At 39.3% G+C, this 12,589-nt stretch overlaps 1 protein-coding gene across 4 annotated transcripts in view; it reads right to left on the reverse strand.

Annotated features, from left to right (window-relative positions):
- GPAM (glycerol-3-phosphate acyltransferase, mitochondrial) overlaps positions 1 to 12,583 on the reverse strand; it is a 30,292-nt gene extending 17,709 nt beyond the window's left edge. For 2 of the 4 annotated variants that reach the window (XM_010714765.2, XM_003208170.3), the window contains exons 1-8: positions 12,446 to 12,583; positions 11,002 to 11,131; positions 8,685 to 8,804; positions 5,744 to 5,817; positions 3,343 to 3,456; positions 1,970 to 2,119; positions 1,100 to 1,196; positions 72 to 208 (exon numbers count right to left, since the gene is read on the reverse strand). In XM_010714765.2, coding sequence (XP_010713067.1) covers positions 72 to 208; positions 1,100 to 1,196; positions 1,970 to 2,119; positions 3,343 to 3,456; positions 5,744 to 5,817; positions 8,685 to 8,804; positions 11,002 to 11,103 — 794 coding nt within the window. In that variant the 5' untranslated portion in view covers positions 11,104 to 11,131; positions 12,446 to 12,583. Of the gene's footprint in view, positions 1 to 71; positions 209 to 1,099; positions 1,197 to 1,969; positions 2,120 to 3,342; positions 3,457 to 5,743; positions 5,818 to 8,684; positions 8,805 to 11,001; positions 11,132 to 12,181; positions 12,276 to 12,445 lie in introns of all 4 variants that reach the window. The other 2 variants (XM_010714764.2, XM_010714763.2) reach the window with 2 other exon arrangements.
- Between the last annotated feature and the right edge of the window lie 6 nt (positions 12,584 to 12,589).

The following is a 12,589-nucleotide window of genomic DNA, read 5'->3' on the forward strand; positions in this document are numbered from 1 at the left end:
TGCTCAACTGGTCCCTGACAATCCCCTCTTTTTCAGATAATAAGAACTTCCATGCAACTTATTAACTTTACCTGAAGATGGGGATGTTGAGGTTATTCCCTGCAGCAATATAGGGTGCTTTGATGTTATGGCAGAAAAGTATGAATGTAAGGAGCAGGTAATCAATGTGAGATTTATGAACAGGCAAGAAAATAAGAGGCAAATTCATCTATGGAAGGGAGAGAAGAAAAACAAGACGACAGTTGATTAGAAATGTAGAATATTACTCCTTTTAAAAATCCATTGTTGAGATTGCTATCATATTATTAGAAGAGATGGTATTTTTCAGTTGCCAGCATTCAGTTTACTTCTGGTTTTCATTCAGCTGTGGTAATGCCAACACTTTTCTGAATTGTATTTCGATGGACCGCAGTTTTCAGTTGTGTGCTTGTGAGAAACAATGACTGATAATCTTCAAACTCACAGCACTGATACAGCAATTAATAAGTTTAAAGGGGCCATTGTCCAAGTGTTGCTATTTCTTTTCATAAGACATCAACAAAAAGAACCTAATATTGGGGTTCTTAAAAACTGTAATCAAAAGGTTAAAAAAAAAATATTGGCAACAGTTTTTTTTCTCTCTTCCATTTATCTAATGTATCTTTGTAGAAACAAATCCTGCAAAGAAAGAGTCAATTCATTTGAGTGTAAACAAAACAGCAGTTTTAGGTGGTGCTTTTAATCAACTTCAGAAACAATTTAAAGCCCAGCAACAATTTGACAGCACAGAAGGCTCTTGATTTCTTAATTGTTTTCTACTCCAAATTAAGGCAAGAGTAATTCGGAAAATCCTAAACATACCTACTAATTTAGTACTGTTTGTCCAGGCATAGAAAAAGAAATTATCCTGGATGGAGGTTATAAGATAATCAGTTTTATAGTTAAAATTTGATCCTGAAGCAAAGACAAAACCAGAGCTGACATAGTATTTAAGGTTATACAATTCTGTCACACAGACTTAGCAGAACCCTTCTGAGAACAGAAAGTGCTATAAATGTAAACACCAACAGAAATGAAACTCCATCAAAAATCTGCCTAAACACTTTCCCATCCCCCTTACCTCCGTTGCTGCTTTGACCATTTCTATTTGACCTCTGTGAACCTGAATATTCCAGAAAAAGCTGTTAAATAACTTCAGTAACACCCAACCAGTCAACCTGAAGAAAAGAACAAACATAATTCAAAGACTTTCACTCATTGCTACCTTTATTTTTACACTGCTTCCATATGACTGAAGATAAAGCCAAACAATTTCATTATTTCACACTCAAACAAACTCACTGTGAAATCAAGTTGCTTAACAAGTCTTCACCTATCAACTAAAGCTGTGATTAGTTACTACATTTGTGTCATAATTACAAAAGGCTGAAAAGTTGCAGCAACCACAGAGGCTGTTCAAATTGCAGAGACTGCTTAACATATGGGGCAAGTTAAGAGGTCCTACAATTAATGGCAATAACTAAGCTGGTGGATAAGCACATTAGGTGACAGCATGTATCTCATTTTGTGGCAAAACAATATTCAACTTTATTATAAAAGTAAACATCACAGTAGAATATTATATGTAAGATAAGACTAAAATGCTGATAACTACAAGCTATAATATTCAATGGGTTACCAGAAAAACATTGGTGTAAAGCACTAGAACCAAGCCTAGCTTCAGGAAAAAAAAAGTTTGTATTTAATTATGTAATTAGGTTTATCCCTTGAAAAAATAGAGGGCTTTTGCTGCACCTGAAAATGAAGAATATCTACCCTTTCTCTAGTTAACATCAGAAAAGTTGTTTTTATGAATAATGTCTTATTATTTATGAATAATTATTCACTATTTATGAATAATACATTATAAGCTCTGCTGGTACTACACAGAGAGAGGCTCTCTCTTTTGTTCTTCTACCCATCGACAATACTGATGAGCCATTTTCATTACCTGATTAAAGCCGGTGACACATTTGCTACCATTTCCTGAAGAATTTTCCTAGCTTTTTTTTTCACTTTGTTGATAGCTTTAGGATCCACCTGAGCAAAGCTACCTGGAACACTTGGCTCAGAAGCTTCATCTACGATGGCCTTCTGTACCCTAACATTAAAGAAGTAAAATTTATGAGACAGTTGTGCAACAGAAGAGTTCGAGACAGACAACAACTACTAGAAATGAGCTACTTCAGCAATAATTCACAATCATAAAAGAAGAACCACACCAAAGACTTGTGTACTCCAAATTCTCTACCTAATTACCTCTAATTCAATACCAGTAAGCTCCAATTGGAAAGGGGGGGATGACAGATATATGCCATCAAATTTGACCACAAAAAATAGTATGTCCACACTTCATAGGTACCCACACTAACTGATCATTGACTTTTAGAAAGGGTTAACAAGGTTAAAAGTGCAAAAGAACACATGAAATCTCCTCTTTAGTGGACTTTGCTTTTTCTGACAATTTCACTGACCTCATCACAGATTTATGTAGTTGCAGTTTTCTACTTCTACAATATCTTCCCCTTCGATTTCTCAGTTTCTTATAAAAAAATATTACACAGTCTGCTTTCCCCATTTAGAACACATACATGAGCAATTACATGGGCTAGTACACAATAACTGTGGCACAAGGTAGCCTGCTTTGTTTTTCAAAACCAACATTATCATCTTCAGATGGGTCTTGAACATTAAAAATTCAAGAGTTCAGAATGTTAATGCAGATGGTGTGTAGCCTCCAATAAAACTAGACATGAGGAGAGGCATGAGGCTCAGTTTTCCTGTGTCCACAGAAAATGGATACCTTAATAGCAAGCTGATCAAAGGCTCAACACAGCACTTGAAATGCAGTATGAGACAGAAAACAAGCTCCACAAAGTAAAGAGCAGGAATTTCATCACTACAGTCTTTTTCCAGTTTTGCCTCACACTGCCATCATACTAGGGGACTCTGAAATGACACTTTCCCACTCTTTCTGAAGGACTGGTAATTTTTGATAGCAGCAGTATAGCTGCAAGTAACAGTGATTTACTTGAATTATATAAACAGAAGTCTGAAGCATTTCCACATAGCAGTTTATTTTTCTGTGTACTGAGTCTGCTGTCTGCCCATAATGTATTGTTTATTTTGAGATTAAGAATTATAAATCTCCTCCTATTATTCAAACAGAAATTGCAAGCTACAGTTCCGAAGTGCTGTGCTAAAGAGATTGTATCTTCTGATATTTTAAATAGACTAGTTTTCAAAGCCTGCAGTTTCCAAATTCTGACACATTATCATATGATTTAAGTCATACAAAAAGCAGTTTATTTTGCATCAACTTACCTACTGCTATTCAGCACATTTTCTGTCAGGTTCTTGGCAAACATTCCCTTATGAGCATCCCTCTCTAGCACAAAAAGAACATAACAAAGTCGTCTTGCAAGCCACCCTCTGTACCTACAAAACATGAAGCATGTTTGAGTGTCACTCTCATAAAAAAGAGCTTTAAAAATGCCTAAAAAAGTACCACTTAAGAAGCAAAAGCAGTGAAGTTCTTTGAAGATCTACTTAAAAACTTCTGTATTCTCTGTACCTTAGATCTTGGCCAGCTGAGCATCTAGTATTGTGCAATACTCTTTCATTACCTTGCACATGTGGAAAGATTTGAAGCTTACTTGCACTTCACTGCTGAAAGATCTCCACGAACACAGAACATAAAATTGTGAGAAGCTGTTAATTTGAGAAAGAAGCAGGTTGCTGAGGTCAGGTACAAAGTCTGGAGCACAATTGACAGAGCCTGGGCTTTTCTATCATCTGTCTGTACCAAGTGATATAGAAAGCACCGCTGAGGACACAGCAGAATGGCAACATGGGAAGAGATGCAGGGCACTGCATAAAGCATAAGAAACTACTGAAGCATTCAAAGCCTATCCTTTTTCTCCACTTGTGTTTACAAGAACTCTGTTCTTAGGGCTGGCAGTGCAATGTAATGTGCTGCTCCAGTGGTTGACCCAGTCACAGACAGAAATGCTGCAGGTAGCTACTGCACTGCCATGCCACCAAGGTCTCACCTGCCTGCAGTCACCCCAACTGCTAATGCTGGCAGTTCAACTTCCCTACCACCTCTCAGTGTGTTTTATCCATATTGCAAACAGCTATAAAAGATTAGAAGAAACCTGTATATTGCAGAACACCCAGCAGTCTGAGCACGCATGCCAATCCTACTGTAATTAGGATGAGTGTACATGCACAAGTAATCCACACTGCCGCCTAACAGTTATACAAATATTCAGACCGTCTCAAAGGACCAAGAATTTTGCTAACCACACTGTCAGGGAAGTAGACTGCTGACACTGTTCTAATTGCTCTTCCATTTTCCCCTTCCCATCTGAGTCTGACAGCTCTATCAATTTTTCTAAAAAGTAAAGTGAAAGAGGTATGCTTCTTTCTGACAAAAGTTTTGGTAACTAAAACAAATTGCAAAAGCCCCAACTATTGGAGGGATCTGCCAAGACATAAAGGCTCCTATACTCATTTTAAAGCTTAGACACAATGTAGAATAATTAGAAAACCTGTTTTCCAATCATAACCTGTAATGACAGGAGAAACAACTCAGAGCAAATCCCGTCAAGATACATTATTTTGAATAGAACCTGGTTCCAAATTACAGAACTGACACATTCACATCTCAGAAAAAGGATGCTGGTGATGTTTCAATAAGCTGCCTAAGACCAAGAAACTGTTACTGTCTAATCCCAGGGGACCTCAGAACTTCATTAAAATAATTAATTTTCAGACTAATGACATTCTAAGCTAGAGGCATTATTTCAGAATAATACTTAACTCACATTTTCTTGCTCTTAGATTTCTAACTTAAGAAATTTTCAAAATCATTCAAGGATGAGACTTTGGAAACTAATCTTAAAAAAGTTAAACCTCATCTGAGTTACTTTTCTGTATTCTAAACTACAAACAACTCTTAAAAAATAATTAATTCAGAATCGAAGAAAGAACAGTCTCAAACATTAGCTTCCTGCCTCTCAAGCACAGCACAATACTGCCTTTCTTCCACTCAGACACTTGGGCTCATTTCTTTCAGGCTGCTGGCCTCTCTTTGTTTGCTCTGACTCCACAGCAAACACTGCAGAATCTGCTTATGCTAATGATTACTGTAAAAACTACAGCAAGCATTATTAACTTTCCAAAGAACAACATTAAAATTTTTGTGTAGTTCCAGCAACTTCATCCCAGAACAGAAGACATATTTCACATAGCAGAAACGTACAAAACCTTGCTTAGGTCACATACACCACCCTTCAGAAGCTACACACTACCACAGTCTAGCAAAACATTTTCAGATTTAACTATCATTAGTAATAGTAGTCAAAGCCTAAATTGTGAGCCAGACTTGCTCATTATATTAAAATGCTGCCTGAAGTCATTCTTCAGTGTGGGAACCAAAAAAAGCTCCTCCCAGCATTATGCTACAGATGCTGCACTGAAGGGAAAAAAGGTTTGTACATCCCTTGTGTTTTGTGAAATAGGTATGACCTTTACACTCTTTGCCTATTACCCCAAAGGACTTTGTTCAAATGCACACAGCCAGATTTTACAAGTATAGACCTTTCCTGAAGCCAGCGTCAGGTCCTGTATTTCAGAACAACATGTATTCACTCAGCCTGGACTAACCCAAAGATCAGAACACACTGAATTCCAAAAGTAAAAGAAAGACTTGTTACATTACCTTGTGTGTGTTTCATTGATATATATGACATTACGTAGACCCAAAGAAGGAATACTAGCATTGAAGAAATTATCCTGAAAAACCAAGGAAAAGAAGATTGCATGACTATTTCCCTTTGTAAAAATGGTTGTGTTTTCACATTCCTAATACTAATACTGCAATGTTTTCACCTCTATTACAATCAAAAGTCAAAACAGAGAAGTGCTGAACTTGCTTGCAAAATATACATAAAATGTTTTGAAATGGAAATAAAAATCCAGAAAGCCACCATTCCCAGTTCCAGTACTTTCAATGTAGTCCCTAGGTTTTACTGCATACAGAAAAAAAGAAACGTGTTTTGGTTTGCTTTCTTCAAGCCATAATTTTTTACTAGTTTCTGATGTAATACAAATCAGACTTACCTGACTTCTGCTGCAAAATTGGCAGTGGGTCTGATCCATTGCTACTTTGTTACTGGTGACCATCTCTCTTCTTTGTTGTCCTGTTTTTGCCTTTCTTGAAATGCACATTTGCAGTGGTTTTATCTATTTCCTCTTGGCAATGCACCAGTTTTATAATTAAACATTATTTGGACAGAAAGAAACTAATCTTTTGGACAAGATTCTTACTTGGAAGGTGAAAGCTCAGGTCTGCCTGCCAGGGAATATTTGTTTATCCAAAGTGGAACTATTCCCAAACTCATCCCAGCACAGCTGATAGTCTGGCATCTAGAGTCCTTATGTGGATTAAGTTTGTTGTTCGGGCAGAGCAGGAGTGTGAAGGTGATTTGCCATGTAAGCATGGATATCCTCACCCTTGAGCAGCTGTTACGTGATGCCTGATATGCTGTCCAGCTGGATGCCACAGGCTGCCTGTCAAAAGGCTCATGGTTCTACTGATGGGACTTAATGAATCTCTGGCCCAAACAAGAGTTCTGTATTATAACAAGCCCTGATTTGTATTTTGTTTAGAAAACACCATTTGCCAAACACTGAAATATATGAGTGTTCTATGCTACCTGCAAATGAGTTGCACAATACGATGGGAGCAAATGCTCTTTGGCTACATCTTAAAACACTCCTGCACAGGGCAAATAACCTATAAATCATAACTTCAGGCACTTAAAAGGAAACTTTAAATTAATTTCACTTTCTTATAACACGCACTTGTAATGTTGTGTGGCTCTTAAAGTTACATGAAACATTCAGGCAAAAAAGGTGCAATGATTTGTTCTTAGTCTCCCAAAAAATACTTAACAAATCCAAGGGAATAACAGAGAATGTGAGTCCATTCCAGTGCTCTGCCCATTAGGTTCCAAAGTCGCTCTGTGAAATTCACCCTCCAGGTGCAATGTCACATTTCAGCTTTTCCTCACTTAGCTCTGCCCTGATCCTATGTCAGGTAGAAAATGTTCTGGGAGACAAAACAAGCTCACACCATCCCTCCCTGCAGCACCAGGGAAAAGCTCAGCTGCTACACCACCTCCTATCCTTCCCCCCTGAGCCCCATCCCACACCTCTTAACTTCGACTGCTTGTAGCACCGATCAATATCACTCTTCAGTGAGAGAATTTCATTTAGGTAAGGCAGAAAACTAAGACAGCCAGAATAAATAAATAAATAAAGCAGTTTTCTACCAGGTTAGTAAAATTAATCAGCCACAAAACAGCAGGAAGAATGTACAAGGGAAAAGTCAGCCCTGCCACTTAAAGGACCAGCAAGATGTTAGTCAGGGCCAATAAGCAATTCCCTTTCTGAAGGGAATTAACTAAATATAGTGAGTAAATGAAACATCTGGAGTCTAATGAGAGTTTGTTGCTGTCTGCATCAAGAACAGTAGCTTCTTCTTGTGGGAGAGGGCAATAAAGGACTCAATCAGATCCTGCCCCTTTCCTAAGTGAGATCTCAAGACAGGTAATTTCTCATTAAATAGACAAAATACAGAACAAGACTTCTCTTCTTTAAGTGGAATTCCCAAGTCAAGAGGAACAGCCTAATTACTAAATATAAAAAGGTCTAAGCTAAGGATTACTATAGTTTTTTACAAGTCAAAACACTTAAGTGTCTGTTCAAAGCAGCCCCAAGTCTAATTGCTTGTCTTGCTGACCATCTCACCCACACCCTTCACAGCAGATTTGGATTTCTATCTCACATTTGTTTAACACTGTAGCAGTTTTCCATTTGGCACAGTAATACAGTGAAATAACAATTTTTCCTTGGTCCAGGGAAAAGGCAAATTTCCATTTCAGCCCAGCGAATTATGAAGCTCAGTGCAGGTGTAGGAGAGTGCAATTTAAAGCCTGCAGTGTACATATAGTCAAATTAGGTGATGAACTGGTCGCAAACTACATCAGGCCACTTATCATTTTACATCTTCTACTTAACAAAGCCTCCTCAGCACAGTTCAGTGAAGCTCACACTTTAAATCAGCTGCTGCAATGCCCCTAGTGCCACCAACTTCAGGCTGCTCCCAGCAGACAAATATTCCCACTATTGTAATCAGCTTGTGTTGCGAGGATGGCCAGGCAAGCCAAAAAGTACTTGGGTGCAGAAAACCAAGCTGTTTTCTCAAGCACAGGATTGATTTCTTCAGTTTTAAAGAGCAGTATGGTATCAAATGTTTCAATAGAAATAAGTGTACTAAAATTAAACCTTAGCACTTTCATAAGCACCAAATGTCAATTACTAACCTAGGCACATTTTTTCCATACAATTTCATAGTGCTAATTCTAAAGAGCTGCAGAGTTTGGGGCAAGAAGTAACTAGAAGAGACAAAACATCACAACAGATCTGTGACAACCATTAATTCCGTAACAAAGAAAAAAATAAGCACAAGCAAAGTAGAAAAACTATATTCCTTTACAAATCAAGAACATTCTGACCTTAATTCTGAAGGTAAGAAACTACATTACACTTCAACTATGCATTATTGTCAAACATAATCCAGCTCATAATCTTCTTACCCGGCTCTGGGGAGTGCATACGTAGCAACATCGTCCCACAAATGGCCTTTTTCTGCTCAGAGTCTCCTTCCATTTTAAAGTGGCAGATCGGAAGAGAGTAGGCCTAGAGTTACACTCTCCCTGCAGAATAAAAGGAGACTATGTAAATATCCAGCAACGTATAAACAAACACTGGGTATTTGAAAACTTTTCATTAGAGGAGCTGCCAGACACATGCACACAAAACTTCTCCAAAAATTTATCTGTAACTAACACTTATTTTTCCAAGATTTTTCCTAAAGTTTATTCTATCATCTCCAAATGATGTCATTTTAAAAAATAAAAGCAAAACCAATGCGTTGTGCTTAGATATCTTAAGGACTGGAGCATTTGTTTATTTAAACATTTTGTGTGTCAGCAATAACTCTTGTGAGAAACAGCAAGAAAACTGACAACTGAGAAAAGGGGGAGAAGTTAACAGTAAATTACACACTTAACGTAAAGGTGCTTGTAATATCAGCAATCTATTTCAAGCTTTTAGTGGACAACACCCTATAGAATTGCAATTTGAGTACGTACCAAACACAAACCCTGCTGACTCTGTAAGCTCTTCTTCAGCAGTTTTATTGAAAGCAATGTGGAAAAGGTACCACTGTGCCATTGTTAGGAGTAGATTACAGAACCGTAAATTCAGAAGAAATTATGTTTACAGAACACATTCTGTTTGTTAGGACTTAATGAATATATACTTAACTAGAAGTTTGACAAAGCCTGCATTAAAGACTACTGAATGTTTGTTTGCATGAGCATCAGGACCACCGCACTCAGATTTTCTAAATAAAATATTGTAAAGTTTTTAACAAAAAGGGAAGCCACTGAAACAAACCAAAACAGTACATTCTAGTGGAAGGCAAGTATGGTAGAACCAGTACCATAATCCAACATTGGGCCAGAAACACAAATATAGATCATCATCTATCCAGCTAGAAAGCCAGCCCACTGAGAGACAACCAGAAAGTCAAAAGTAACACTGAAGACGACTGAGAACAAAAATAGGCATATGTGACATTTGGAAAGCAGTATGAATATGAAATTATTCCAAGGTTAACTCTTCTATCTGAAATTAATAAGCATCAAAATCATAAAATTCCAATCAGTCCCTTCTCTATCACCCTCAGTAATGCTAATTCCCTGTCTCCATCACTGTAACAAAAATATCTTCCTTCTGATGCTTCCAAGCCTGTCCAAACTTTCTTACTACCTTCTGACAACACCTCCACCCTATTGTTTTTGCTTGAGTTCATCCCTCTCTTACAGACCTCTCAGTTACTGCCACTTATCGGAGAATGGCTGGGTTGGAAAGGACCCAAGGATCATCACATTCCAACCCCCTCTGCTGCATGCAGGGCCACCAACCTCCAGATCAGGCATTAGACCAGGCTGCCCAGGGTCCCATCCAACCTGGGCTTGAACACCGCCAGGGATGGGGCATCCACAGCTCTCTGGGCAGCCTGTTCCAGCACCTCACCACTCTCTCAGAGCTTCCCCCTGACATCCAATCTAAACCTTCCCCCCTTAAGCTTGAAGCATTTGCTATTCCACATCTAGCTAGATACAAAATCCAGCCAATGAAACATTTGCCCTTTCCCTCGACTCTGATTATATCTTCAACCCTTCTTCCTTACCAAGTTCAAACTCCTCTTCAGAACAGAGCCAATTCTTCCTGACTTATGCTTCTATACCAATGAGCAGCACGTTCATCCCCATGTGGCTTTTTGCTTCAGCTGGCCTTCTCTGCTCACTCCCTGCTCAATCTCCTACAAATCCCAAGACTCACTCAACAGAGGACACAGACTTTTCATAGGTTCCTTATTTATACCCACCAAGTTTTCTCTGCTTGCTGCACTGCATGATTAGCTCCAACTATAACAGTTACATTACCTTGCATCTTTAACCTCTTGGTCCTTTTCCCTTACACATTTAAAACAAGTACATCCAGCTCTCTGTATAACCTCCTGTTTGACATCAGTCCCTTACAAAATGTAATTCTGCATGTTTGCTACTACATAAAATGATGAATAATGTCACAACAGGACACTATAAGACTACAAATTGGGATTGACGTGAAGATTTTCTCTTCCAAGCAGTCATTAGTTGTTGGAGCAGCTTTGGATTGTTGGTTCTTCCTTACATTTCAAAGTTCAATTAAAACCAAAACCTGTATAATGCATAAGAGGTGGTATCTTCAAAATGAAAAAAAAACAACACAACCTGCCTTCAACTTGAATTAAAAAAAAAAAAGGTAAGATGACTAGCTACATTCAGTATTTTTACTTACCCATTCTTCATTGGAATGCTTACATCTACTGACACTGCACTCTGCTGAGGTGGATAAATAAGAAACATCAATTGTTCCAAGCGACAAAGCAGTTTCATCCATGACACACGAGTTAACAGAAGATCAGATGCTACAAAATAACAGATAAATATTTATATAAATACAAATACAGACAAATGTAAATATTTACATAAATATATATACACACAATTTCAGTGACGGGTATTTAACAATAAATTAGCTAACAGCTATTCCTGCACTTTTCAGTAGAAGTTAAATACTGAAGAAGTTTATTTAAACTTCGCCTGATCGAAGCACATCAATCAGCTACCAGCTGATTTTCCTCCCTCTGCTGTTATTCCCAATGCAGATCAATGCAGTCTCTTCATGCTTTCCCACTGTTCTTCACTGTGTGACTTAAACCAGCTGCAAGGTTACACATTTCACTCACACTTTCAAAAGTTTACCATTCTCTTACACTACGTAACCTCGTCCTTTCATCATCTGCTTCCAGAAGACACCTATTACCTACACCAAATTTCACTTATGTTCTCTCCTAATCCCATCTCACAGTATATTTTATGTGCCGGTCTAGCTGCAGTCAAACCAGTTTGCAAACTCCTCAGTTGAAGGAGTGCTCCACACATAAGCACGGCCCCACTTTCAGCATGCTGGTGCCATAAATGACATTACACACCTGCCGGATTGAAACACTTTAAGAGTCTAAGCTAACTCAATTATTTTGAAATGGAAGTTTTATCTTTCCTATAGTAAGCAAGGCAAACAATTCTCCCTCTCCAAACAAACAAAAAAAAAAGCAGGCCAAACAGAACAACTCAGCACACTGTACTGCTGATCTGCAAGTCAAGAAGCAGCGCAATGTGTAGACAAGAAGTGTCATTGAGAAAGGAATCCCAACGTTTCCAACCAGAAGAAGTATCAGGCAGCAGCTGTGCCCGCCCTGCAGCCATCCTTGTACCACAGCCAAGCTACACAGCAGTCCGGAGCGAGGTGTTCCGCAGGACCGAGGCCCAAGAACTCAGCATAGCACCCTGCCTCCCTGAGCACCTTCCCAGCAGGCACAAACCTCTCCCCCCACCTCCCCGTCCCACACGCAGCTCTCCATACAGCCGCAGCCCCGCACGTGTGCGTGTCGTTACAACCTGCGTGTCGTTACAACCTATGTGCGCAGGGAGTCCTCTTCCTCTCTGCTGGCTCCTTAGTTCTATTCGCCTCTTTCTTCACATCGCTGCTCAGGCAAACCAACACCTAAACTACGCGATAAATACAAAAAAGGGCTCACGAATATCTGAGCAGCGACAACGAAACACGTCCCCAAATTATGCTCAAGGTGACCTTGGCTACACCTGCGCGGCCAGCAAGCGAACCAACGCAAATACACGATTATAGAAGCCGATCCGAGCGGCGGGAGCTCCATACGTACCTCCGACAAAATCCGCCCTTCCCAGCGCCCGCTCCGCTCACGCCGCCACCCGGCTGCAGCCCGCCATCCCCTAGACCGGCTATCAATAACACAGGGCGCTGAGCGTGGCACAGCCTGCGAGCAGCCGCACAAAGGGCCGGCCCC

This window comes from Meleagris gallopavo, chromosome 8, assembly GCF_000146605.3.
Source record: "Meleagris gallopavo isolate NT-WF06-2002-E0010 breed Aviagen turkey brand Nicholas breeding stock chromosome 8, Turkey_5.1, whole genome shotgun sequence".
Lineage (NCBI taxonomy): Eukaryota > Metazoa > Chordata > Aves > Galliformes > Phasianidae > Meleagris > Meleagris gallopavo.